General features: G+C 38.0%; 3 protein-coding genes across 4 annotated transcripts in view; all 3 read left to right on the top strand.

Moving 5' to 3' along the window:
- The window catches only part of LOC145991997 (uncharacterized), an 81,360-nt gene extending 62,093 nt beyond the window's left edge, over positions 1–19,267 (top strand). Inside the window, exon 4 of one of the 2 annotated variants that reach the window (XM_083128000.1) lies at positions 18,891–19,267. In XM_083128000.1, the coding sequence (XP_082984126.1) occupies positions 18,891–18,954 (64 nt within the window). In that variant the 3' untranslated portion in view covers positions 18,955–19,267. Of the gene's footprint in view, positions 1–5,067; positions 5,134–18,890 lie in introns of those variants that run through there. The other variant, XM_083128001.1, reaches the window with a different exon arrangement.
- The window catches only part of LOC145992000 (sulfotransferase 1 family member D1-like), a 513,969-nt gene that overhangs the window by 269,677 nt on the left and 217,318 nt on the right, over positions 1–26,974 (top strand). The window lies entirely within an intron of this gene.
- Positions 22,947–23,309, top strand: LOC145992373 (uncharacterized). Its single transcript, XM_083128756.1, has one exon. The coding sequence runs from the start codon at positions 22,947–22,949 to the stop codon at positions 23,307–23,309; it is 363 nt and encodes a 120-aa protein (XP_082984882.1).

Genomic DNA, 26,974 nt, shown 5'->3' with positions numbered 1-26,974 from the left:
GAACTGTTAAGAACTCTAGCTGTGTTTCCACAATTTCCTTTACCCTTTCATCAACCTTTTCAGTGACTTGGCTTTTCTATCTCTCCTCTGATGCTCTCTACCTGTTCAAGTTTGTGCTGAGAGAATAGAGCCTGTATCTCTGACTTTAGTTTTATATCCTCCTTTCTTCCTGGTTTTCAATCAATGCACGGAAAATATCTAAGTGTTCTTTTCTTTCTCTTCTTCCTCTTTCTCTTTCCTTCTCATTTCTTCTATAGACTCAACTATGAGTTTAAACTCCATCATTTCCTTTTTTTGAACTTTCTCTAGTGAACCATCTATTTCTTATGCTGTTTTTCATCCTCTATCCTTTCCTTCTGTCTAATCCTCGTTTTCTTTCTGTCTTCGTTCTGCTTTATCTTTCATCAGCCAATCAAGTAACCAATGAACTGACGAGGGCTTGGTAGAAAGACTAGATTCTGGTTCTGTTTCTGTGCTGACAAGCATGATGTGCATCACATCTCTCTACTTGATGCCGAGGTTACTTCCTGTCCATCACAACTACTATGAAACCTCTACAAAGATTGGCAACACTGGAAGAATTCCCTGTCTTCGGTAAGATCACAGCATCCAAACTTGGTTTCTACATCCATTGTCGCTCTTCCTCTGCTTCGCAGATTCATTCCAGTGACATCTTTCTCCATTCTGTTACACAGTCTATGGCTTTCCCAGTTAATACCTTCAATTCACTATCACACTTTTACCTTCGTGAATTCCAAGGAATTTCACTATCGCCTTTGTGAATTCTATGGATGGAGACTTTCAGTATGCACTAAATCGGCATCACACTCGAATTTCTAAAATAATTTTGCACTTGAGCCCCACGATTGTACGCCGAAATAACTATGCACTCATACCCCACGTTAGTGTGCCTAAATAACTATGCAACGTCCTCCAGTTGGATACTAGTCATTACATAGTCCGCTGCTCCTTGTGTCGGGAACATGAGACTCTTTGCAAACCATCAGGGCTTGCTGGGTAGAAAGAAACACAACATGGTTTTCAAACTTAACCTAAGTTTTATAATCACTTATATTTCATAATCTCATAGATTTACTATTATACGTGGACTTATAAGCAATGTACAGATTTACTTACGTTTCTTTGCTTTTCTGAAGAGACATAAAGAACAATTCTATAGCACATCATTTGATGCCTGAAGATGCGAAAAGAAACAATTCTTACAGCATTTCAAATCACAATCACTAACACACAATGTTAGACAAAACAAACCAAAATACACAAAGGTTTTTGCACATAATCATTATTTCAGCGTATCGGCTAAAAAACAAAATTAATGCAAACCAATAACACTATTCTGGCATTCCATTTTCCCGTTACCACATGCTTATTCATTCCTCTACCTTCACCTGTTTTCCAAATCCAGTCTGTCGTCAGGTGGGAATATTCAGGCAGGTTCATACACTTCCTACAAAAGCGACGTCAACAAGAACAGATTATGACATATTTCCAAAACATGTATACAAATTCCAACCACGACTGTACCAGTCTAACTAACTAAAGTTGTCTGTGACATCTTGCACATTATTTGAAGTAACAAACATTTATAAATCTTAACATTTTACAAATATAAATCCTTAAATGCTCAGGTTCGTTACACATTTCTGTTATGGGGGTTGAACTGGATCTCTAGATGGTTGGTGGTGACCTAACACCACAAGGTCAATTGCAATCTGCTAGGAAGAAATAGCAGCAGACTCCAGTTTTGATAGATGCATAATAAAGTGGAGATGGGACTATTATTCACTGAAAATTTGTCACTCAATGAAATGCCGATTGGAAGAACTGGGTCCCATAAAAGGTTGTTGCCACATAGACACTGTGTTTAATTTTGGTGTTAGAGGACCTCAATATTATTATTCATAATTGTCATTTCTTTTCAATAGACCACTGAATACATATTTCTTTAAGACTTTTTCATGAAACAAGAACTGTTTTATTATTAGATCATCAGTGCTCGAAGTATGTGTGGGATGCTATCCTGCAGTTAAGAATATTCTCACAAAGCATCCCCTCCAGCTAGGATGCAAATTGCATAAGCATCCCCAACTCACTACATTGCCTCCATGTTGATCCTCCCGTTTATCCGCAAACTCAAGTAAGCATACTCGCACTTCGAGCACTGTAGATCACAAAATTGTAAGACACTGGAAGAGAAGAACTGGTTCGACAATGCCCACAAAATTTTTAAATGTAAGAAAAATGAACTTCACAAAATCCTCCAAAATAATAGTGACATTTTACTCATACACTGTATATAGGGTTACCAGATCGCTGTAAGGGAAATGTAGGACATACTGTCACAAAATGTAGGACACAACACATTCTCAATAAATAATACTTATTTCTATGGAACACGTCAGAAAGTAGTTGATAAATGACACTTTTCAGTTTTTAAAAAATGAATTCTCAATGAATTTTTAAATGCAAAATTTCGATACCTGCAATCATACTAATCAATGCACCTCTTACTACTTGATTTAAGTGGTACTTCTTAGGAGATAACTTTTTATCAAAATTTCAGGTTTAGTCAAACTACATATTTATTTTTAAATATGGATAAACTTAGTATTCACTTTTATCCGCAAAGCTGTTTTTTTCTTTTTCGATTAATTTCAGTGGCCACTGCCACCATCCTCGTTGGAACTTGCTGTACTGTTGCTTGGCGTTCGTCTTTTGAATGTAGTTCTCTGGCTGCCGATAGGTGCACTGTTGTTAACTGTGTGTTAACAAACTTTTGTATTTTATGACTATTGTATTTGATATGTTTAGCAAGACCAGTAGTGGGTTGGGCTTTTTTCGCATCTGCTAGGTGCTGTTGGATTCTTTCATTGACAGATCTGATGGACCTGCCGATGTAATGTGCCTTGCATTCACACTCTGCATTGTATACACCTGGGTTATCAAGGGGGAGAGGAAGTACCATTTATGTTTGTTCAGTTTATCAGCTATTTTGGAATTGGGTTTGTGCGCTACTTTGATGCCATATGCTAGAAGGGCTTTGGATATTCGGTTGGAAGAGGTGGGATGGTAGGGGAAGGCAAACCATTTATATTGGCCGCTGGAGGTTGATTGTGGTTGGTTAGGGTGTCTGACCTGTATTTCCGCTTTACTGCACCAAGTGGAAAGTTGTGCTTCAGTGTAGCCATGTTTCAGGGCTATTTTAGTGATGGTGGCTATCTCCTCTCATAGATCAAAAGGTTCAAGTCAAACACACTGCCCACATGCTCGTAGACACCAAAATGAAGGAAACGCTCGACATAATGCACTTCCCGCATGAGTTCAACATCAATAGGGGGCAAGCGTACCACACTTGGATTCCCCTACTACAACAGTTATCGCCTGGAAATAGCAGATGACACACACCCAGATGCACAGTTAACAACAGCGCACCTAGCGGCAGCCAGAGAACTACAAACGAAAGACGCACGCCAAGCAACAGTACAGCAAGTTCCAACGAGGATGGTGGCAGTGGCCACTGAAATTAATCAAAAAAGAAAAAAAAACAGCTTTGCAGATAAAATTGAGTACTAGTTTCTCCGTATTTATAAACTACCGCGTCTCTTGTTTTCCCAATTATGAATATATATTTATGTTAGATTGTACAGTCAAACTCTTTGAAATTATTGGAATAAATACCAAATATTTTACAGACTTTATGAAAAAATAATAATTTGCCTCTTGAGTCTGTTGTGCTGATGGTAATGAAAGTACTCTCTCAACATTTGAATTATGACCTGTAGTGGCAAACAAATATTCAGCAATTATCATAATTTAAAATGGTTCCAGAAGTTTCGTCTTGGGTAGTTTTTAGTTCAATATCAGGGTGTCTAACAAAATATTACATTAAGAAATCTTGACTTTTTCTGGACTTTTCTAGACCCCTACTTAGGTAAAGTTGGAAATTAGTAATTAAGAAAATAAATGAAAATCCCTACCAAGGGGCCAGTTAAGATGAAAACTGAAGCTGAATTTAAGCAGAGAATTAGATCCGCTATCTCTTATTAATGCATCCTGAACTGTGTTTGGCAGACAAGCGAGGCTTTGGCGTCTGGACTCGTAGCCAGTATAATCTTATGTGGGTCTTTTGTCAGTTGTCCCTATATGTTTGCGACTATCTATCCATCCATCTTTTCTTACCACCATTCATCCTTATCTTTGCGATTAGCCAAAGTGACAGAAAAATGTGAAATAAAATAAAACTAAATCGACCAATCAATAGCAAAAATCTTGACTAGAAGAAAAATTTATTGCCTTTTTATTGACTTCTTGACCTACTTGTTGATATGTTACTTTTTCTTGACTTCCATGACTTTCTTGACTGGCAGACACCCTGAATAAATTTGTTTTCTATACCCCTGCTTTACAATCAAATTATATTGAATAAGAATGGGCAACACCTTGTTCAATCGGTATAAACCCTAAGGCAAGAAATTCTGCTCAGGCATTGAACAGCGACATTATCAGAAAATGGTCCCAAAACTTTGTTCATTAATTGCTTCTGTTTTCCCGTTTGTTTAATAGCAGGACAAACTTTTTTATTTTTGTGCAATGACTGAATCAAAAAAAAATTCACTATTGAGTGTGGAAGTGCAGTCCATAGACTTGTAACTTGCATGATTTTTTTCTGTTACGTATTTTCTTAACTCAAAATGTAGGACATTTATGATATTTTTCAAATTCCTCCCGGACAACGGACATAAAGCTAAAATGTAGGACATGTCCGGAAACAACCGGACATCTGGTAACACTAACTGTATACCCTTGCCATCAGGATAAAAGGGATAATTGCACCTGGGCTCCACCCCCTACTGAGTTCTTGGGCCAATTTGAAGTAAAATGTAACAGGTGTGGACAATGTGGGAAATTCCTCGGCTCTTATTTCAATATGAAAGGGCTGGGGCCCTTGAAAATATTTGGTGGAAAGTTACATTTTAAATATCACATGTAAAACTAATATGAGTGCTAAATGGTATGAATTACTAACTTTGATTGTTTTTTGTGCAGCAATAAGGCATCAACTGATATAGCAACTAACTAAATATTTCTACTGGATTCCTAACTGGACAAGGGACACACTACACTACATTTATGACAAACTGTGCAGCTATAAAGGTACGAGATGAGCAATATTTTCCTATCGTTGACCATCTGCGAGCAAGTAAGTTAATTCTGCATTTCAGAGGGGACCCATATCTCAAGTTGCCCAGGCCCTTCTGGCTGAGAAAATACGCCACTGCTTATTATCACAGACATCGTCATATGATGTGTTACTGGGAACCAGATTTATTTTGGGAAATTGATTTTTCTTATAAGCGACACTAGACAGACAACATTGCAGGACCCCTACACCTTGGAGACATTCTGCCATGAATGTTCCCAGTATGCGGTTCCATGGACAGTTTTGGTTGATGTGGGGGTCTTGGAGATGAGAGTTCATCTCAGAGGTTATTTGGGACAACGTAGTTTTGTGTTTTCAGGCTACTATGCTCTTCAACACCTGTTTGTCTACTCCTGGGTGTGGTACAGTTAATACTAGCATTTTTAAAGAAGTAAAAAGATGTTAGTATTTTCCACAAAAATGAATGGAATGTTATTGAAAATGTAACACATAATCGAGTTAATACTTTTGACGGCCATGTGACATTTATTCATTTTCCCTTCAATGAAGTTAGAAAAATAAGTAAAAAATTTGAAATATTACACAAAAATTCTTATTTGGCAGGTCACTTTGACCATCAGAATGTGCGAATAAAAATGAAAAATCTAGTATGTAGCACTGTTATGTTCCTACAATCATGCCAATTCATGTGGAAAATAGTGAAATACATGTAAAAAATAATAAAAGTGTACAATGCACCTATAAGAAAAGCAGTGTATCAATTTTACAGAAGTTTCTGGTAATTTTGTTCTGGCATCTGGCCTTATTTATGAAAATCGCTTAAAATTGAGAAACATGACAAAAGCACTATCTACAACATGTTGCGTGCATCCCTACATTTTGAAAAGAAATTAAAGATCAAGAAAAGGCACATGATTAAAACGTTTGTAAGTTCCAGAAAAATGTTGAAATCTGGGATCTGCCATTGGCCCCTAATGACCATAGCTTGGAGAAGAAAAAAAAGCACTCCAGTCTGATAGCACAAACCTATGCACCTCAAATCAATGTGTTTCACAGCCAACCACTGAATGCTTAACCGTCAGCAATGAAATACACAGTGCTTTGTTTTAGGAAAGAAAGGTTCCAGTTTGCTCCACAAAAACAAGTCTGGGGTGTTCGGGAAAAGGAACACGTCAGCAAATGTGATTTTCCGTTGTGTTCATATAAGTCACACTAAATCAATAAAAGAAAATGTTACAAATATAATTTTATATTGGGTATGTGTAAAGAGTCTAAACAGATAAGATCCAACATTTATATATGTTTGAAATGTTTGCTATTAAAAGAATAAACATAAATAACTGCCTGATGTAAAATTGCATTTTTTGACTTTAGTGCTTTTTTTCCCCGAACACCCTAGAATTGTGCTCCAGTTAGTCATTAGAGATACTGGAAAATACTGCAGTATATCCACACATGATGGAATATTTGTAATATTATTTTTATTTCCTCCTTTGATAAAATATGCCAGCATGGTGTACTGTTGCATACTGCCAGAAAAGAGCACTGTGTGTATGTGATGTACACACACAAACAAAATAAGAAAACCCACTTTTTCCTGAACTACATAAAATTATTATTAAGCAAAGATATAAAAGAAGAAAACCAGTAATTATTTCTTTGAATATTATGTTTAGTTTTAGATATTTTTTATTGCAGTAGTAAAGATAGATTATTGCTAATTTGAAAATAATCTTAACAGCTAATAAAGTTATTTGTACATGCTGCAGGCAAATAGAAGAAATAAATCTTGAATTATAATAAATATAATTTGTCTGATGCAATACAATGCTTTCCTGATACATTATAAAATGTGAAATATTTTGACACAGAAAATATATAATTCATACAAGATTGACACTTTTCTCAGTCCTAAAACTCTCTACATAATATCTTGCATTGTTGCATCAATCCGAGAAATTAAATATTAAGAGATTTACATATTCTAATCAAATTCAAACATTCACAAATAAATCAAAAGTTTGGCAACAATTTTTTGCAAAAAAATAAAATATATGTCTAAAAGAAAACATTTCTTCAACTGAACTACAGGATTTTTCTGTGGCAAACATTCTTAAAATAAGTAAAGTTCTTTGCTATCACACTTCACATATTTTGTAAAATTATTTGCATGCTTTAATCCTGTTCCAGACAAAACCCACTTAACAGTTTCCATTATTTGAGCAGATATATCAATAAGCACTATTACATGTAAGGAAGAGACTTACATTAGGCATGTTTTTCTTCTTGAAACTGTGAATCGGCTTCATCTGGAAGTACTTGCATAAGTTATACCACCCAAATCTCTTCTGAGAAGTCCACCACAGTGTATACAAATATGAAGATCCATATATAAGAATGGAAAGCTATGGAAGTAAGACTGCATCACAGGTTGTTATGTACCTTTTTTGTGTATAATTAGTGATTCGCTAACACACGTTTGAAAATATAAATCAGCCATCATCTTAAACACAATGTAGCAAGATTTTTCTTGAGTATTAATATTAGTTATTGGACATGCACACAGATGTGTACTCACTCCTTCACACACAAAGATATTATTTTCTGCAACAATTTTTTAAGATTCACAAATGGTCTTGTTGGATTACACATAAATAAAATTAAATTTTTGAGAAAGTTATTGTGTACCAGGATCACATACACAAACTAAAAGCTGAAGTATTAGGAAGGAATGTACTCAAACTATAAACTATCCTTAATTATATGACCAAGCAATATAGAATATTCTATGTACATATATAATAATGTGTATTCCATTTCTATTTACATTATCATAAAATAGTTCTGTATGCATTCAAAATTAATCACTTATTGCATAAGCTCTTCAGCTAAACCAATCTGATATTTTTCTTTGAATACTGGAGGATTGTCTAGTGCTTGTTGTCTCTTCATTGTCTTCAAGAAATCCCCTGATGTATCTCTGCACAGCCATTTGCTTTCCCTGGTTCCATTGTATCACAGTAGGTATCACATCTTTTGGTCTTAAGTATTTGATAGAACGCTTCAGTTCGTAGAAACTTGAATGCTCACTGTATGGTACACCTGTTAACAAAGAGAGCACAAGCAGCTGTGAGCAAAGATAGTATCAGAACTTAAGCTATCTGAACCATTTACTTTATACGGGGCCAGCAATGAAATACAGTGCCTTTTATGGTGGCACTAGCAAGGCAAGAACTGGGATAGCATCTTCGACAAACTGGATGCAACATCCACGTAACTGGAACCGCTAGCTATGTACTGAAATAATCTCGTACAATTACATTGACAGTACAATTAAAATTAGCACGTACCTTGTTACAAGAGGTGAGGTGTTGGAAATGATGTCCTCCTGCATCCACACATTTACAGCATATTTATAGGAAATTTTCCGAAATTGCTTCAATTTCTTCTCCTGATATTTTCTTCCAATTCTTCTAATGTATGGCTTCAGGTTTAAAAGCTTGGTAGCCACGTAGACGTCATGCAAATGTCTGTTTCTTGTGCAAGGTGCCCAAGAGATTTTTGATCGTACTTCAATGTTTCTCCTCATTAAGCACACGCCGTTTTACCCTTTGCTTCTTATCAAGATCAGACCCTGATTACCTAAACTTGTTCACAAGTATCCGAACACTGTCTCTGTGTGAAACAGGAACATCTGAGAATTCTAACTTCCTTGCAAGAATTTGTAATGACGTAAGAGTCGTACATAAAAATGCTTTGTCCAAATTCGACCACGATGGTATTACGAATTTTCATAATGCACATTTTTGGTCCCCTAAGGGTCATAACCCCCGAAAATCTAAAGAAAAGGCTCACCAGATAAAATTCTCACTAAATGGGAATCATCCACAATCATGTGATCGGGCCATTCTATCTGCCACAAAACCTAAACGGCATTACCTACAAAAACTAAGGAAAGAATTGACGACACTGCTGGAGGATGTGCCGCTCACCACAAGAAGGGGTATGATTAACCAACATGATGGCTGCCCAGCTCAATATTTCCTGGGTGTGCGAAAATGGCTGGACGACAATTATCCCATGTGATGGATTGGTCGAGGCGGCCCGACTTCCTGGCGAGGAGTCCGGATTTGACGCCATGCGACTTTCACATTTGGGGTCACATGAAAGAGTTAGTCTATAGTACATCAGTGCACAGACTCCCAAGAAGAGCTGAGGGAGAGAGAGAATTGTGGCAGCCGCCCAATACATAAGAGACAGAGTGTCAACGCGAGGGACTGTGTCTGAAGTATGCTGCAGGCTGCGTGCTTTTATACAAAACCGGGGGAAGCAATTTGTACAGGATTTGTAGTTTTCGTAACAGTTAATTCTGACAACCTGGAATCATGAGAATGTTAAATAATATTATTATTTCACTCATTTTTGTTCCATTATTTCTCACAATGGACAACTTCTTTTCACTTTACAAAGAGGTCTACAACGTGCCTTCTCTGCTTTTTATTCAGATTTTCCCCCCAACCCGTGTACCAGTTGACAACAATTGTATCGTTTTGGAGAGCTTGGAGAGCTTATAACGAAGTTTTTTCCGTAATTTTTACACTTAGTGTGTTACCATTTTTTTGAGAAATCCTCTTCGATTTAAATGATAATTTCCAAATTTCTTCATGACACATGCTCCAATTACTCTTTCTTTCTGTGGGTATGGGAATTTTGGGCATGAATTTTTCCCAGTGGTCACTCATTCGTCAGCTGCAGGGACGGCAACAGGGGTGGGCACGGGTGGGCAAGCGCCCACCCAAAAATTCCTGTGCCCACCCGATTGCCCACCCAAACAAATTCAGTAAGTACATATACTTGGGGATATATGAATGATTCAATAAGTAAGTGTATTCTGGTGTATATAACATGTATTTTTAACTTCTGAATAGTATCTATGCTAGAAATGTTCACATATTATCAACCCATAAAAAGCCAATTTTGTCATTAGAAAGTGAAAGTAATTGCTAGAGCTATTGAAACAAAAACTGTGATCAAATGAACACTTCCATGATTAAAAGCAACTAGTAGGCTTAGGAGGCTCAAAATTATTCAGGGTATGATCAAGATTAGATCAGAATTTAGGGTGAACTTGAGGACTGCAGCTCCGGGTCTTTTCAAAGCAGTCTTTCCCAGCAAAGTACCACATAATGAAAAAAAAAAAGTTAGGTACTTCGGATGTGGGAAAAATATAATAACAAACCACACCATGTAACTTAGCGAGAAGTTATAACTGAAACTGTGTAGAGGGGATTGCCCTCCCCCCAACCTTGTACTGAAATAAGTTCTAGGGGGCAAAGGGAGGAAAACATTGATGGCCAAGTGTACCTACAGGGGGCAATTACCGCCCGCAACTTCAAATTTTATGCAAATAAAAAATACTTTTCATAAAAATTTTCTTGATCGCTTCGCTCGCAATGCCTGCTTTTCTTAGTCTTATCATGTTCAGAACCATAGCTAGAGGGTGGATGGAGTCGGTCCTGGGCGCCGAACGAAAAACAAGTTGTAAGATTGATTTTTTGTTTTAAGTCCACTTTACACACTGAAAGGCTAATCGGGACTGGACCTACAGTTTAAAGTGGGATCCGAACCACTGTATCATGTGCCTCCACCGGGTATCGAGCCCGGGACCCCTTCATTACAAGATGACGATCTTACCACTACACCATCGGCGAGGCACAAAAGTTGTAAAAGAGTGAATCCATTGACGCCTCGTGAAATTATTTCCACCCTATTAAATCAATATTCGTTATAGCCTGCAAAATATTGTATCCAAAAATTTTCTTGCTCGCTTCGCTCTCAATCTCTCATTCTTCTCTGTAATGAATTCTAGATTTCCATCTTGCATATATGTCAAACATATATCATGCATGAAAGTTATACATGTTAATGTAAAAAACAATTATATTTGGAATTCATTTATCAATCATTTTCTGTCTTTCAAAAATAGTTTGCGTGTTTGTTTTCCATTATTAATGTGAAATTGAACATCTTTGATACTACCGCTGCTACTACTAATACTATTATTACTACTACTAACAATAATGTTGGTCCCGGGTGCGAATCCCGGCTTAGGCATGGATGTGTGTGAGTGTCCATTCATCAATTTAATCATATCATCACTCATCCCCATTTTCGCAACTTACCAAGTGGCACAAGAAGCGAAGTAAAATAAAGCAAATCAATAATAATAATGTTATAATAATATTGTCTTTATTAAAATTATTATTATCATTATTATTACTACTACTACTACTGCTACTATTATTATTATTATTATTATTAGTGGTGGTACGTTTATCCTGGTACTTCCCCCAGACAAAAAAATCAAGATTGTGCCTCTGGATTGGAGTGAGGTTTTGGTGCTGCTCCGGGCCTTCACATACGTATATAAATCCCGGCCTGGGTATGGTTAACATAATCTCCAAATAAACAAATAAAATCATCATCTTAGCATTACTTCCTCCGGCAAAACAAAACATTATTTCGACTTTTTAATTTTTATTAGAATAATTTAATCAAGAAGACTTAGATGGGAAGCCCATGCGACACGAATGGCAGAGGAAAGAATAGTTTACAGGATTCTTGTTGGGAAACCTGATGGTAAGAGACCAGTAGGAAGGCCAAGACTAAGATGGAGGGATACCGTTGAGATGGACCTAAAGGAAATTGGTACGGATGGAAAAGATTGGATTGATCTTGCCCAGGATAGGGACAATCGAAAGCTTGTGTTGATGCAGCCATAAACCTTTGGGTTTAAGTATGCTAGATAGTATAGTATAATTTTAATTAACTCTGCATTGAAATTCCAAAAGTGTCCCTTTTTTATTTCATTACAATTTTTATATAGCTACCTGTCATCTTCAAATATCAATATGGTATATGGAATATCAACTTTATATTCATTCTACTAATAAGAAGGAATCGCAATAATCACTACAATACCGAACTGAATAAATTTTAAGTATGGAAAAAGCTACAGAATTATTCATTTGCTAATGAGTGGCTTATCCTATTTAGAAATCCTCGTTCCACACATAAATTTTGCCACATGAATCAGCCGAAAATGTCAACAGAATCTGTAGATGAAGCTGAAGTAAAGATGGAAAAGTCACGAAGTATCCAGAAGACGATTTTGTTAGTTTGATTTTAAGCCCACTTTTATGCTCAGATAAGCTAATCGGGACTGAACATACAGTTTAACGAGTAGTCCGAACCAGTGTGCATTTTGCTTCCGCCAAAGGAGGGGGAAGTCGAACACATGACCTCTTCATTATAATACGGCAGCATTATGCCATTGGGGAAAAATATACAGAAAGATCTCGCACCAAACGTATCATTTTATCACCACAGAAGATGCATCAAATATTTGAGACTTTTGAAAAACAATGTCATTGTTCATGGAATTAGCTGCCTTGATCCACTAATGAAACACTGTGCGATTGAAACTACCACCTCAACTTTCTAAGAGGTACAACCTAATGAAACTCCATTTTTGCAAGAGTAAGTTGTGGTTGATTTGTTTTATTTAAAGTCATTTTTCTGCTAATTTTCATAATGACGACGATAAGGTTCAATGGTGATTAGACGAAAGGGAACGAAGGGGCGAAAACAAACACATGCTTACACTCAAAATACAAACCCTCACAAATTATTACTTTTACAGTGGTTCCAAGTGTTAGGAACTCGTTGCCCTGAAAGAATAAAGTTTCCAGGATATGCTGCACAGGTTAGAGGTTGACATTCTAGTGTGTTCGAAATGGTCACACCATACAACCCAAGTCATCTATGAAAATACTGTAGATGAATTATTACTGGTACGGTAATCAACTTTGATGAATTCCTTGTGTCCTAAATCATTTTGTTACCTCATAAAATATGTTCATGTAACCATACGTGAATTGCTTCTCCATCATTAGTAACATGACAGTTCAGAAAACGAATAGCAACTTAGCTAATAATCTCTTCAATTCTGAACAGATTTTTCAATCTTACTTGTTTATTACTTATGAGTTATATTTTGTCAAAATAGCCTTTCATTAGCCTAGGAATACTTCATGGACAATGAACAAACAATTGGTTATCTGTGTGTGTTTTAAATCATTGCTAATAAGAAGTTAATTTTCAACCAAACATTCAGTGGCAGCGATTAGGAGGAGCATGAAGTGGGGGATGCAATTCCCCCGCCACATTTTGCCACTTTTTGCCCCCACACTATGACCTCATTATGCTAAGCCTTTTCTACCAAGGAAAAGTATGTTGTCCTTGCCCCTCAAACGTTGGCACCCAATCGCAGCTACTACAAACATTCAGATAGATTTCTCAGTTGTAAAAACCTTATAAGCTAAAAAATGTGACCCCCAAAGAGTAAGAAAACTCTTTCAGTCAAAAACTCATTCCATGAAAATACTATGCTCAGGAACATGCATTTAAATTACGAGAAACCTCACGATTGTCTACCATCGCACTTTCTATCATTGTCGCCGAATACATAACATCAAGTATGTGTCTTGTGTTTGCAACACAAGCTTAAATAAACCTAATTCATATTTATTTTACTCTATTAACATGCATGAATGAATGTGACTAGAATGTATGGCTGCGCATGGGTAAACACTTCCTTGAAATAATTGTGTACATCAGAGACAAAGCGAAAGGAACTGGAACAAGATGCGACAATAGATTAGAAAAGATAAAGAGGAAAACAAGAAAAGGAAAGGGAAAAGAAGTAAGAGGAAAATCGGGAGTGTAAGAGAGAGGGGGATGCATACGTCTTACATACACATATATACTATATATGGTCTTACATTTGTACTGCCCACCCTCATCTATCAATGTGGAGCTTCTGCCCACCCGGTCGAAAATTTCTGGCGCCGCCCCTGATCAGCTGTTAGCAACATGTCGATTAAGTGCCCAGGGTGTAGTAGTTTTTTTCACAATTAGTAATTTTTTGGTCACAAGTCGGAATATGTCACGAAAATCTACAAACTGCAATAATTCGAAACCTATTGATTTCAGACTCCAGGTGCATAGGGTCAAATTTGTTGCAAATGTGCTCTAGTATTACCCCTTTCCAGGAATAGGTCGAATTACCAATCACCCTGTATATATATATATATTATAGTGTATATACACTCCTCACAAAAACTTTGGAATATTGTTACGTTAGACCAGGGGTTCCCAAACGTTTTTCGTTTCAAGACATTTCCGTGGCACCCAAGTCCGAATGTAGGCCTATTTAACACTCGCAATGCTCAGTTAGTGATGTTACGTTGCTTGCCTGAAGTTAAAAAATAAACACATTTATCAAATTCAGAAACATTTTGTGTGTAAAAAGTACTAAATAAGAACATTTTTGGAACAATCATATCATTTCACTGAACATATTGGCTGTCACATGGTGCCACGGTGCACACTTAGGGAACCACTGCATTAGACAATAGGTGATAAACACGGCCTTGGAATGCAACAACACATTATCTGTCTGGTGGACGTTCTCGTCTTTTCGTGATATATGCCACTGTGCCTACCACCTATTGCCTAACATAATACTATTCCAAACTTGTTGTGCCTAATTATCAAACTTTTTTTTGAGGAATGTATATAACTTATGGATACCTCATAGGCCAATGCCAAAATAAAACTTTAAAAATGCTTTAGAAATTTAAAAAATGGTTGATTCCAAACTCACCTGAAATTAACTGGAAAGAAATTATGCTTAAAATCAAGTTTCTTTTACCCACACTATACATACTAATTACAATAATCCTCTTGATTACTAACCATATAACTGAATGTTCCCATTGACATAAGGCTTGATGCTGAGAAGATCCTTCCCACGGCGCAGTTCCCAGCCTGTAGGTTTCAGAGCCAGAATGTGAGTGAAGGTCCCCTTGAACTTCGACAAGTAGCTCCTTAAATTCTGGAAAGAAGAAATTTCATGTTCTTACTTCCCTATAATTTATCAGTGATCAATTTCGATCATGAAAGTTGACAAAATTATGGAACCACGACTAATCTAATCAGGCTTTGCAGTTCCACAGAAGCCCCACGATGTCTATGAACTGACTGTAGGTGGACAAAGGAATATTTCAAAGTTGCAGCTGTCCATTTTCAATATTCATAGTCCAGGAATAAGAAACTTGTTTCAAGTCAGAGGAACACATTTTGTCAACACAACTTAGTATTTTGGTGTTTCCCTGGTAGATGGCAGATGCTACCAGTTTCATACACCAGCCTTTTGAGTCTCTCAGTAAATTAATGAGTTACAAGGAAGCAACTAACCCTTACATAATTAAATTAAGTTCTATAGCCACGTTCCCCTGGAAAAACAACTAATCAAGGTTCCACTGATTTCTCTATGTTTAATGAGATTTTGATCTTGCAAGGCTTCAGTTAGAAGTAACAGTAAATCTCGACTGAGCTCCGATTGCGGAACTCAATTTTGAACTAATAGTAATCTTGGTTACCTACACTACCCATGCCAGTATGAAATTATTACTCTCATAGGAATTACCTGGAGATTTACTGGTAAATGAAAAAGGTAGCAAGTTGCACTTGTATGCACCAACCAACTAGACAATGGCAGCTCAGTTCTTTATCAATGGGCTCCTTAAAAATAAGTGGAATATTGGCTTTATGTTTTTTCAGGGAACCAAGATGAAAAAATAAAAAAATGAGAAGATTTTATAACATTATGCTTTAATGGGACCACAAAGGCTGAATGTACAGTATGTCCGTAAAGTCATGGTTATAATATCTAAATGAAACAAAATGAAAGGATGATTATTACTAGGGCTCAGAAGTTGAATGCCTATAAATTGCCCAAAAAAAGACCTAAAAATATCAAAGAAAGAACCTAAAAATGTAAATAAGGATGTATAAATGTGATCCAAATTAATTAATAACTTCAGATTTAACCTACCCACCCCCTCCCTCCGTGCAGCACCTTGAGATCTTTGCAGGCGTGTGCTGTCTGGGCATATACACCGTGCTGAAAGCTTCAAAACAACAGAAAGTTGCCACTTACAGCGCAACCTTCCAGACAAGTTACGGTTAAAGGATCTTGTACCGTACCTACTTCAGTCGTCCAAAAATGTTTTTCTCTCGTTTCAGGGATTGGTTCAAATATATTTATTTCTCTCTTTTTTTTATTTCTTTACTACAGAAAGGATGTTTAAGAGGTGATGAACTGATGATGATTCGAATTGAGAATGGGCAGTATAAATGCAGTCGAAAAAAGGTGAAGTTGCAAAAAAAGCCGTTAAGACCTTAAAAAGGCTAAAAAAAGACCAATAAACCAAAAAATGCCGAAAAGGCCAAAAAAGGACAAATAAAACCCATCTTTTTCTGGCCTACAATGACCCAAATAAACATATATTATGTTGGGCCTCGTCTTCGGACACTAGGAAAAAAAAGGATTTTTCCTCAACTTCCGAGCCCTAATTATTACACTGCATTGAAAAGTAACTCAAAGAGTTTCGGAAGCGTAGCGAAGCAAAGACTTATGGTGCGCATGCAGGTAATCACGTGACTGTGAAGCAAATCATGCCATTCCATCAGTCAAGATGTGGATGGTGGAGAGGAAAGTTCAATGCGTCCTTTGGCTTGTGAAATTTGAGTCCATGATATGTGTTCATCGTGGGTACAATGAAGAGACACCACATGAAAACAACATTCGCTGGCTTAAGGAAACGTGCAGTTTATTGGATGCAAAACTTTCCGGGAGGCCATCGGTTACTGACAAATCTGTTAAGCTGTATGGGAGAGATACCTAAGGAGCCCAAGAAATCAGTGCATGTCTGTGCTCGAAATCTAGGTCTGAAGAAGACAACAGTTCACAAAGTTTTGAAGAAACGTCACCATTTTACAGGTTACAAACTGCAGTTGTTACATGCAATCCACCCAACCGATAAACCCAAACGATTTGATTTTGCTGTGCAGATGCTTGGTGAAATGGACCATGATGATTTGTTCTTACAGAAGATTGTGTTTAGTGATGAGGCAACATTCCATGTGTGTGGTCATGTTCATCGACATCACATCAGAATATGGGCTAATGAACAACCTCATGCCTACATGCATCATGAATGCAACAGTCCTAAGGTGAACATCTGGTGTGCCATCACACATGATAAAATTATAGGCCCATTTTTCTTAGTGAACCCTACAGTGACATCAAACAATTACCTTGACATGTTGGAATCGTATGCAGTGCCACAAATTCAAGATGAAGGTGAAGATGTCATCTTTCAACAAGTTGGTGCTCCTCCACACTACGACAAAATTGTTTGTGAGTTTCTGGATAAGACATTTCCACAGCGGTGGATAGGAAGAGGTGGATGGAAGGCATGACCACCACGATCGCCGGACCTGAAGCCTTTAGATTTTTATTTCTGGGGCTACGTCAAACAATGTGTGTATCGTGATCGTGTCAACGAAATTCATAATTTGAAAGAGAGAATCAGTGAAGCTGTTCAGTCTGTTACACCTGATATTCTGAGTCGTGTGTGGCAAGAATTGGAATTTCGATTACATCTGTGTAGGGCAACAAACGAAAGCCACATCGAACTGCACTAAACATGTAAGGAAACTCTTTGAGTTATTCTTCAATACAGTGTAATAATCATCCTTTGTTTTTGTTTCGTTTAGATAATATAGGACTCTGAAACCCCACCATGACTTTACAGACATACTGTATAATGCAAAATGTAAAATTGGGTCCATTTATATAACTGAAGTTGCACTATTTTAGTTATTCCACGGTCATTTTTTATATTTTTTCTGACTTTTAAGGTGAATTGTGATCATGAGGATGATTACATCCAAGCTGAGGTCAGAACTCAATCATGGAGCCTTTGGTAGCAAGATCATGAAATGACCACTCACTGTGCTTGGCCACCAAGGTGGCTGTTCTGCAGTTAAACCTGGTGGCAACCTTATATTATAAACTCATGCTACAAAATAAACCTAGCAGAATACACTTTTACAAAAATCCTTCCTAAAGTAACATTACAGTCTCTTGCACAAATAAATATTTTTTTATAAAATCTGTTAATTTTCAAATAAATAATTAATTGAAACTTTACCTGCGTATCTTAATTTTAAAAATATGCATTCCAGAAAAGATGGCTGTTTCATCTCTATTCTCTTATATTCCCCATTACTGTTAAATTATGCTTCTTTAAACTTCAGAAGTGCAATACTGAAATGCCTTTCTTCCTTTTTGTGCCAAAAAATGTTGCATTGGATGCAAACAACATACAGAAATATCTTCGATTTGTTATGCATGATATGAACTGCTCAAACTGGAAAAATAACATCAACTGCAAGTTGATTTCTACAAAGAATTCACGAATCTTTATAGTTAGTGCTGATTACTGAAGTATACTCATGTCCAGAAACTAAATGGTCGGTTGATGGTGGCATTGTAAACAAAAGATCAAATATGAAAAATTATAAGATCAAATCTGTGGCTTAACCATACGATTCCAATTTATTTGAGTCATATTTGTATATTGCCTTTTCTGGAAGTTTTGTCTAAATAGTGAATGCCAAAAGGATTTCCAAGTGTGGCAGAGAGGCTGCAGGTGACTGGTGAATCTGCAAGTGTAACTTTTCTTACATATACGAGGGTAAATAAAAAACTAAAGTCAATTTTGTGTTTTCGCAGGAATAAACTAAGACTGGGTGTGTCTGATGTCACCACGTGTATACTTGGAGTGACGTGGAAGTAGAAGTATCCATCACTGCCCCATTCAGTAGAGTGTCACAGAGAAAATGGTCACAATTATGGATGCACCACTCTACGAATGCACCATTAAGGAACAGCACGCCTCATGCATCAAGGGCAACAGTAGACACTGTGCACAGACTTGGCTTTGAGTTCCTTCCCCATCCTCCGTATCGCCCTGATCTGGTGCCATCGGATAACCACTTCTTCGGCCCTTTGAAGGACGCGCTGTGTGGTCGTCGGTTCAGGTCAGATGACGATGTCCTGCAGGTGGTGCAGACGTGACTTCGTGAGCAACCAAAAACCTTCTTCGCAGACAGGATACAGAAGCTGATTGCACGATACCAAAAGTGCATTGCCATGCAGGGGGCATATGTGGAAAAGTGATATGTGTGGTTCTTCTTCTTGTGTGGAAATAAAGATGTTATGTGAAAATTGTCTTTACTTTTTGATTTACCCTTGTACAAAACTATAGAGATAGTGTAGGAAATATTTTTGAAGTATATTTATATATTTTTGGAAACCAACTTACATTTCTCATCATAGAGTATGACTCTTAAATGTTGGAATATCTTCACAAAATTTAAGGAGTAAAAACAAAACTCTCAGACTAAAGTTACTTGAAGACAGGGACGTCGTTAGGGGGGGGCACGGAGGGGCACTAGCCCCTGCAAACGTCTACGTGGCCCCGGCAAATGTTTCTGTATGTTACTGGAAATTTTAATTTGATGGCAAATATTGCAAAATTGTTCTTCAGTAAATTTTGCTTACAGTTTGAAACACTGCTCCCAAGTTTTCCGCGGCATGAACGCCAAAGCAAGACTTGTCTTTCTAATACTCATTTTCCTACTTTTCTTACCTGTCGAAAACAGATGCAACGCAGGAGCTGCCGCTAATGATTTTATAGCCCATCCGGTTAAGGGAACTCTGAGGTCTTTTGAAAATGCACTTTTCCTCCAGGCCAGGTCAAAATTCGGACCGATTGACCGGGAAGCAGTAACAGATGTCCGTCGGGATAGAAATCACTCTTTCCGGAGCTCCTTGGGAACAATTTTCATTCCTGTCTCAGATTACAGAGACAGTTGGAGTTTGGTGTGTGTGATAGAAGTTGCAAGATAAAACTTTAGGGAAGGGATTGCCGCTAACACATGGCTATAATGAAGAATAAGCCACCCCTCATTTATGGAAGATAATGAGGTATGTACTAAATTATTAACAATGATCTACACGCTTTAGTACATTAGCTTTTCAAATTCTTAAGCGCTTTCTGTTATCATTTGTATAATTACTCAAGGAAGATGGCGGAGTGGTTATCACATTGCACTACGACGCCAGGGGTCCTGGGTTAGAATCCCGGCCTGGGCATGCATGTTTGTGAGTTTCCATTCATCAATTTCATCATATCATCGCTCATCCTCATATTCGCAAGTTAGCCAAAAGTGGCACAAAAAGCGAAGTAAAATAAAGCAAATCAATCAATCATTACTCACAGAAGCGGAAATCTTTTTCCCATGGGGCAGTGTACTCAACCTGTCCAATTTCAAGAGAACATTTTCTAATTCCACTTCTAGGTTGGTTATTTTTTTGTTGCTTTTTGTTAATCGCTGCGGTGAGGATGAATGATGAACTGAAGAAATGGTGATGGGACAAGCATGAAACTAGTACACCCATGCCTGACCAGAGTTAGAGCCTGGGGCCTCTGGTTTCATAGCATATTACGCTTACACGTCGGAAGCGGAATTTTGTAAAAACTGTAAAAGTGGGCTGAAGGAAAGTACCATTGCTGGGTGCATAAAAAGCCACGTTCGGCTCACGTATAAAAATTAAATTAGCCAATATCTGTTATATTCAGTGCCATCAAATATTCAGTTCTGAACTCACAAACAAGATTATTTTTTTGAGAAATTAGACCATAAATGTATGTAAAATTTGTTATCCAACGTCATCATTCATGAAGTTAGAAAACAGACAGGGACCTCCCCGAAGGGTAGTGGGTAACACGATCGCCTCGAAATAAAAGGTGCTAGGTTCGATTCTGGTATAAACTATATGAGATGCCCAACAGAGGATTTATTGGAGTTATATTCCCATATTACAGATCCATCGCCGCATTTGAAACCTTAGCATGGAAGTACCAGGGTGAAAGAAAAGGGAAGGGAAGTCTGTAGTTCGGATGTTTCAATTATCTTGGTGCAAGTATACGCCGCTCAAGGATATGTCGGCGTCTATGTTACATTATGATAACTGAAATAACAGACAAGACAACATCCATTTCTATAAAATTATATTCTCAAAACCAACATGGTTATTACTATTGCATAATTTGCAGTATCACGGTAAACTACCAATATTATTTATAATAGGGAATGTGTATACAGAGGGCGCTCAAGTATCAACCCTCTTCCACGTATTACACTGTGGACTACATTGTTGCAGATTATTTAGGCTCCGGTAAGTGGATCCACAGCCAGTGTAATCCTATGACGGGTTCTGTTTTGTCTTGTCAATGTTCCTTCGTGATTTTCCTTTCATCGTATCACCATTCGTCCTCAATGCTGCGATTAATGCCAGATATTTTGAGAACTAGATATTATCGTAGGAATGAAAGGGGAGGATAACAATGAAGTAAAAGCTGTAAATGTATCCACAATTTCCAAGTTCTTCCCTGCAATATGCTTAACCCTAGAACCACAACGTGGGCTCATGGGCCTGACTACTAAAACGATTCTGCGCATGCGCCTCTATGATCAAGAAAGCTGGTGCTTCTAGTACCTTCACTGCTTGATACGTTCTCGAAACGAGTGGTTGTAAAGTTTTGTCCCGCTATTTATATTCAGAGTTATAGGCTCTTGGGTCACATATGACCCCAAATTGTGATTTGTGTACAGTATTCGTCTATGGTGAACTGTTTGTAGTGAACTGTTTTATTGGTAAAATTGTCAAACAATGGCACAGTACAAAGGCTGGTTCACGGGAGAAGAAGCTGCTCGTATGTTGGAGGCGGAAGAGGAGTGGAGTAGTGAGGAAATGTCTGAAATAGAAGAACTAGTAAGTGAAGATGAAGACGGTGATGACGTAGAGGCAGATGTTGATGAAATCGATGATGAATTTGAAGCTAATTCAGCTGACGAGTTAGAGGAGGTGTCTTCTAATCGGAAAGTCATTTACGTAAGAATGGAAGTAAATGGTTCACTAAGCCTTTTCATGCTAAAACAACCAGGACTCTCTAGAGAAACATTGTGATTCAACTTCCAAGACCCAAAGGTGCAGCTTGGGAAAAAACAAACGAAAAGGGTATTTGGCTATTATTTTTTTCCCAATTCTAGTGTGGAGAAAATTGTTAAGTACACGAATGAAGAAATCGACAGACAAAACACTCGTTTCAAATCTGATCAGCATTACCTATCACCAACTGACAAAGCTGAAGTGCATGCATTGATTGGTTTGTTACGTTTAGCCGGTGTGCTAAAAAATGCAAACCTCACACTTCATGACATGTGGTCTGAAGCATTTGGTCCTTCATCATTTCGATGCACAATGGCCAAGAACAGGTTTGAATTCTTATTAAATTGCTTATGATTTGACAGCAAAGAGACAAGGGTGGAAAGAAAAGCAGAAGACAAATTTGCTGCGATTCGTGAACTGTGGGATATATTCATTCACCTCTGTTTGCAGTACTACTCTCCGTCACAATATGTCACGGTGGATGAACAGCTGTTGAGTTTCAGGGGGCGTTGCCCATTAAAAATGTATATTCCAAGTAACCGGACAAATACGGAATAAAAATTATGATGATGTGTGATGCTAAGACGTATTATATGTGTGCAGCAATACCTCACATCGGCAGAGAAAGAAGGGATACCGCACATGAAATTCCAACCTACTACGTTCTAACCCTCACGAACAGTATTCATGGATCTAACAGAAACGTAATTGTTGATAATTGGTTCAGCTCTTGTGAGCTCTGTGATAAACTGTCTTCTAGAGGTTACCACCATGGTGGGAACGATGAGAAAAAACAAGCCAGATATCCCCCCAGTTATGACTGAAGTGAAGAGAAAGACTGTTGGTACATCCACATGGGCCTTTCAAGAGGACAAGATGTTGACTTCATACATTCCTCGCAAAAACAGATGTGTAATACTCTTGTCATCTGTGCACACAAGTGACCACATTGATGAGGAAACTGGAAAACCTGAAGCAATACCCTTCTACAATGAAACAAAGGGAGGAGTCGATCAGTTTGATCAGCTCTGTCATTCCAAGACTGTAGCTAGAAAAACAAGGAGGTGGCCCTTACGAGTCTTTAACGGGATGTTGGATGCTGCAGCAATAAATGCGTACATTATTTTCAGATGAAATTCTAAAGGTGATCAAACGCTCAGATTTCCTGAAAAATCTTGCCCTAGGACTATGTGAAGAACATATGAAGGCTAGAATGGTGAACAAGAGTCTTCCAAGGCAACTCAGAAATGACATTCGCCAAGTGCTCGGTTGTGAGGAGGAGCAAAGTGAAGTTACTGCGCCAGTTGGGCGACAACCTGGACGATGTGCTTTCTGTCCTAGAACCAGGGACTGAAAAGGTGTAGCAACTTGCTGTTCCTGCTCTAAAAACCTATGTGCAAAACATAGAAATAATGTCTCTGAATACTGTGATAGTGATTACTCACCGTAGAAAATGTCCAACATCAAAACCAAGAAAAGGAACACATTTTTAATAACAATGCTACGTAAATCATATTGTGTGGTATCACAGTTAATTTTTCAAGTGCCTACGTGTATTTTTATCATTTTGGGTGCCTATTTGCCTGCCGTTTGAAAAGTTTTTATCGTCTATAAATCTACACCCCTGCTCATTACTCTAAGAAACATTAGCAATACGTGCTTTGTAGTACTGAAGTATCAGATACTCGGAAGGCAGTTTCATCTTGACGTCAGATAAACCCTCCTGCGGTTGTAAACACAAGAGGGCGGAAAAGAGCCCAGTTGATCTTCTGGCTTCTGACCCTGAATTCCGACGGGACGGTCTGGCCGTTTCTTTTCATCTTTCCTCACTTTGGCCACACCCTAAATGCAAGTGCGCGGGATGGTACACCCTCAAATTTGTCTCTTTCAGCCTCAACACAAAAGAACCATGAATGTACTCTCTGCAGAAATAGTTTATGACGGAACCTAAGAAAGAAAAAAAGTGGCAAATGCAAACCCCCATTACCCGCCCCCCGTGAAGGAGTGGTTAGAACATCGTGCTACGATACAAGGGGTCACGAGTTCGAATCCTGGTTTGAGCATGGGTGTTTGTGAGTGTGCATTCATCAATTTCATCATATCATCACTCATCCTGTTCTTCGCAATTACCCAAAAGTGGCAGAAAAGCGAAATAAAATAAATCAAATCAATCAAGCAAGCAAATCCCTATTACTGGCCTCCGCAATGGCGCAGTGGCAGCGTCGCCGCCTTGTAATCAAGGGGTCCCGGGTTCGATACCCGGTGGAAGCACATAGTAGTTCAGATCCACTTTAAGCTGTAGGTCCAGTCCGGATTAACCTTACTTTGCATAAAGTGGGCTTCATACGCCAACTCAATTAAGCAAACCGTCATTAAAATTAGCCACGATTGCTATTTTCTCTGAATACAGTGTTAACCCACTTTTAAAATCCTGCGTACGCTACTATACTGTACTATAGTGAGTGGCGTGCTTGTGTATACGAAAGTTGATTTTAATTTAACAACGTCTGTCTGTCCCTTATTCTCTCTATCTCATATATATACATATATACACACACACATTTATATACTATATAATGTTGCTTGTTGTTGAATTTCCTAATGGTTTGATAGAGAAATTTCTGAGATTTGGGGCCCCCCAAAACTGATCAACCTAGCTACGTCCCTGCTTGAAGACCAAACACAAATTGTATGGTTCTTCAGTTTCTACATTTTTATACCTCAATATTGGTTTGAGTTTATTAACAAAAGTTTACATTATATTTTCCACCATTTTGTATACATACGAGGGCTATCCAGAAAGTCACTCACGTTTTGGCAGTGCCGCTAGGGGCGGGGCGAGCACCGCCATTTTGTGCAGGGACTTCAGCCTGTTCAGTGCCGGGCGTGCTATTCTGGCTTCCCGCGCTACGGCGGCACGTGAAGGTCTTCTGCTAGAGTGACGTCAAAAAGGGGACCCCTCATCTGCGGGTCGCTTAACAACATGTAAAATCATACAAGTTTATCGTCTCATAGAGGCGATTATAACTCTTGGGAAGCAATGTTTATAACATATAGTTCTTCTTCACTGCTTTCCCGTACATTTTCAAGTTAACTGAGGATGGAATAATAACAAGTTCATGCTGAATTAAGCAAAAAGGGAATCCATGTCTTTGGTTTTTTAACACTATTTTTCTACACTTGTACACGCAGCAATAAAGTTGGTTGGTTGGTTGATTGGTTGATTTGGTGTTTTAAGTCCACTTTATGCACAGTAAGGCTAATCGGGACTGGATCTACAGGTTAAAATGGAAACCGAACCAATATGTGCAATTCAGTTAATTGATTATTATTGTCTCATCTTAAGACGAGCACAATCGATAGAACACCCGAAAAATCGTAAAGTCAACAAACTTTATAAAGGCATGTGTGTGTGTGTGTGCTGGAGGGGGGCAGAGTCTCGTGGGCATATTTTCGTGTAAGTAGATGACTAACTTAATTAATTATACCATGGATGGGCATACGTGCAACAGGGTCGAGAGAGAGTAAGATTGGACGGTAAGGGTTAAGTAAGTCCCGCAAAATTTATATAACCGGTCTCAGTGATAGCATAACGGAAGCCAGATGTCCCAACCCAAGAGGTAGAAATTCGCTTTTAAATAAAGGACACATACATACACACATATTGATTTATTATTGGTTCGCTTTTCTGCTACTTCTGATAAATCGCGAAGATGAGGATGAATGGTGATAAAATTAGGTGGTTGAAAGGACAATGGTAAACATGTAAAGACAACACAATAACAGCCCCGCCAAAGATTATACTGGCCACGAGTCCAGACGCCAGAGCCTCGCTACTCGCAAGTATGCAAAAACGCAGTGCAGGATGTGTACATATTGTGGGTGTGTGTGTGTGTGTGTGTGTGTGCGTGTGGAAGCATGTGCAGCCTCCACCGTATAGTGATTAACAAATCACATTGCTAAACGAAGGCCTGTTGTTTATGTATTTGTTATTTGACATCAGTTTTCTACCACTTTGGTTAATCGCGGCGATGAGTGAAGATCACATGGAATTGATGAAAGGGTTGTCGCAAAGAATATCCTTGCCCATGACGTGATTCGAACTCGGGAACTTCACTGACGGGATCCAAAGTGGAACGCGTAACGCGTTTGACCACATTGACCATCGAGCTGGCACGAATTTCTTTGTAGTTCATCCACAAAAGGTGAGGGGTGGATTATTGAGGGATTACGTTTTCCTACGACATTAGATTTTATCCTTTTACAATTTCTAAAAAGCATATTTTAATTTTTCAAAAATAAAATATATTTCAGTTACGGTTTTCTAAACACAAATCAGTTTAGTTTAGTTTTCCCATAGTTTGTAGGCAATTACCAGAGAAATGATGATTTGAATAGCTTTGCCACCTCTGGCGTTCGCAGGAACTTTTTTTTTTTTTGGGGGGGGGGGGTAAGGGGGGCTGAACTTCTGAACTTGGATGGTGCATTGGTGCGTTCGGTGGCGCAGGAACATTTTTCATCAGCGGTACAAAATTCGTTCTCTATATATATTGTATATAATGATAATGTATATATTGGGACATAGAAAATTCCTTTTTAGAAAAGCAGACACGGAATTCTATTTTTTTTAATCCAGAGTTTACATAAATACATTTTATTTCTGTATTTTTTCAGAATTTATGGTAATTTTTCAGACATATAATTACGAAATATTTAAAGCTCCAGACCTCGTTTTGGGCTCATTTCGAATATGATGGAACGGAAAATCAGAAGTTCGTCATTGGATAGTAGTAAACAAA

This window comes from Lepisma saccharinum, chromosome 9 (assembly GCF_977018435.1).
Source record: "Lepisma saccharinum chromosome 9, izLepSacc3.1, whole genome shotgun sequence".
NCBI classification, from domain to species: Eukaryota; Metazoa; Arthropoda; class Insecta; order Zygentoma; family Lepismatidae; genus Lepisma; species Lepisma saccharinum.
This window is presented reverse-complemented; position numbering and strand designations above follow the sequence as displayed.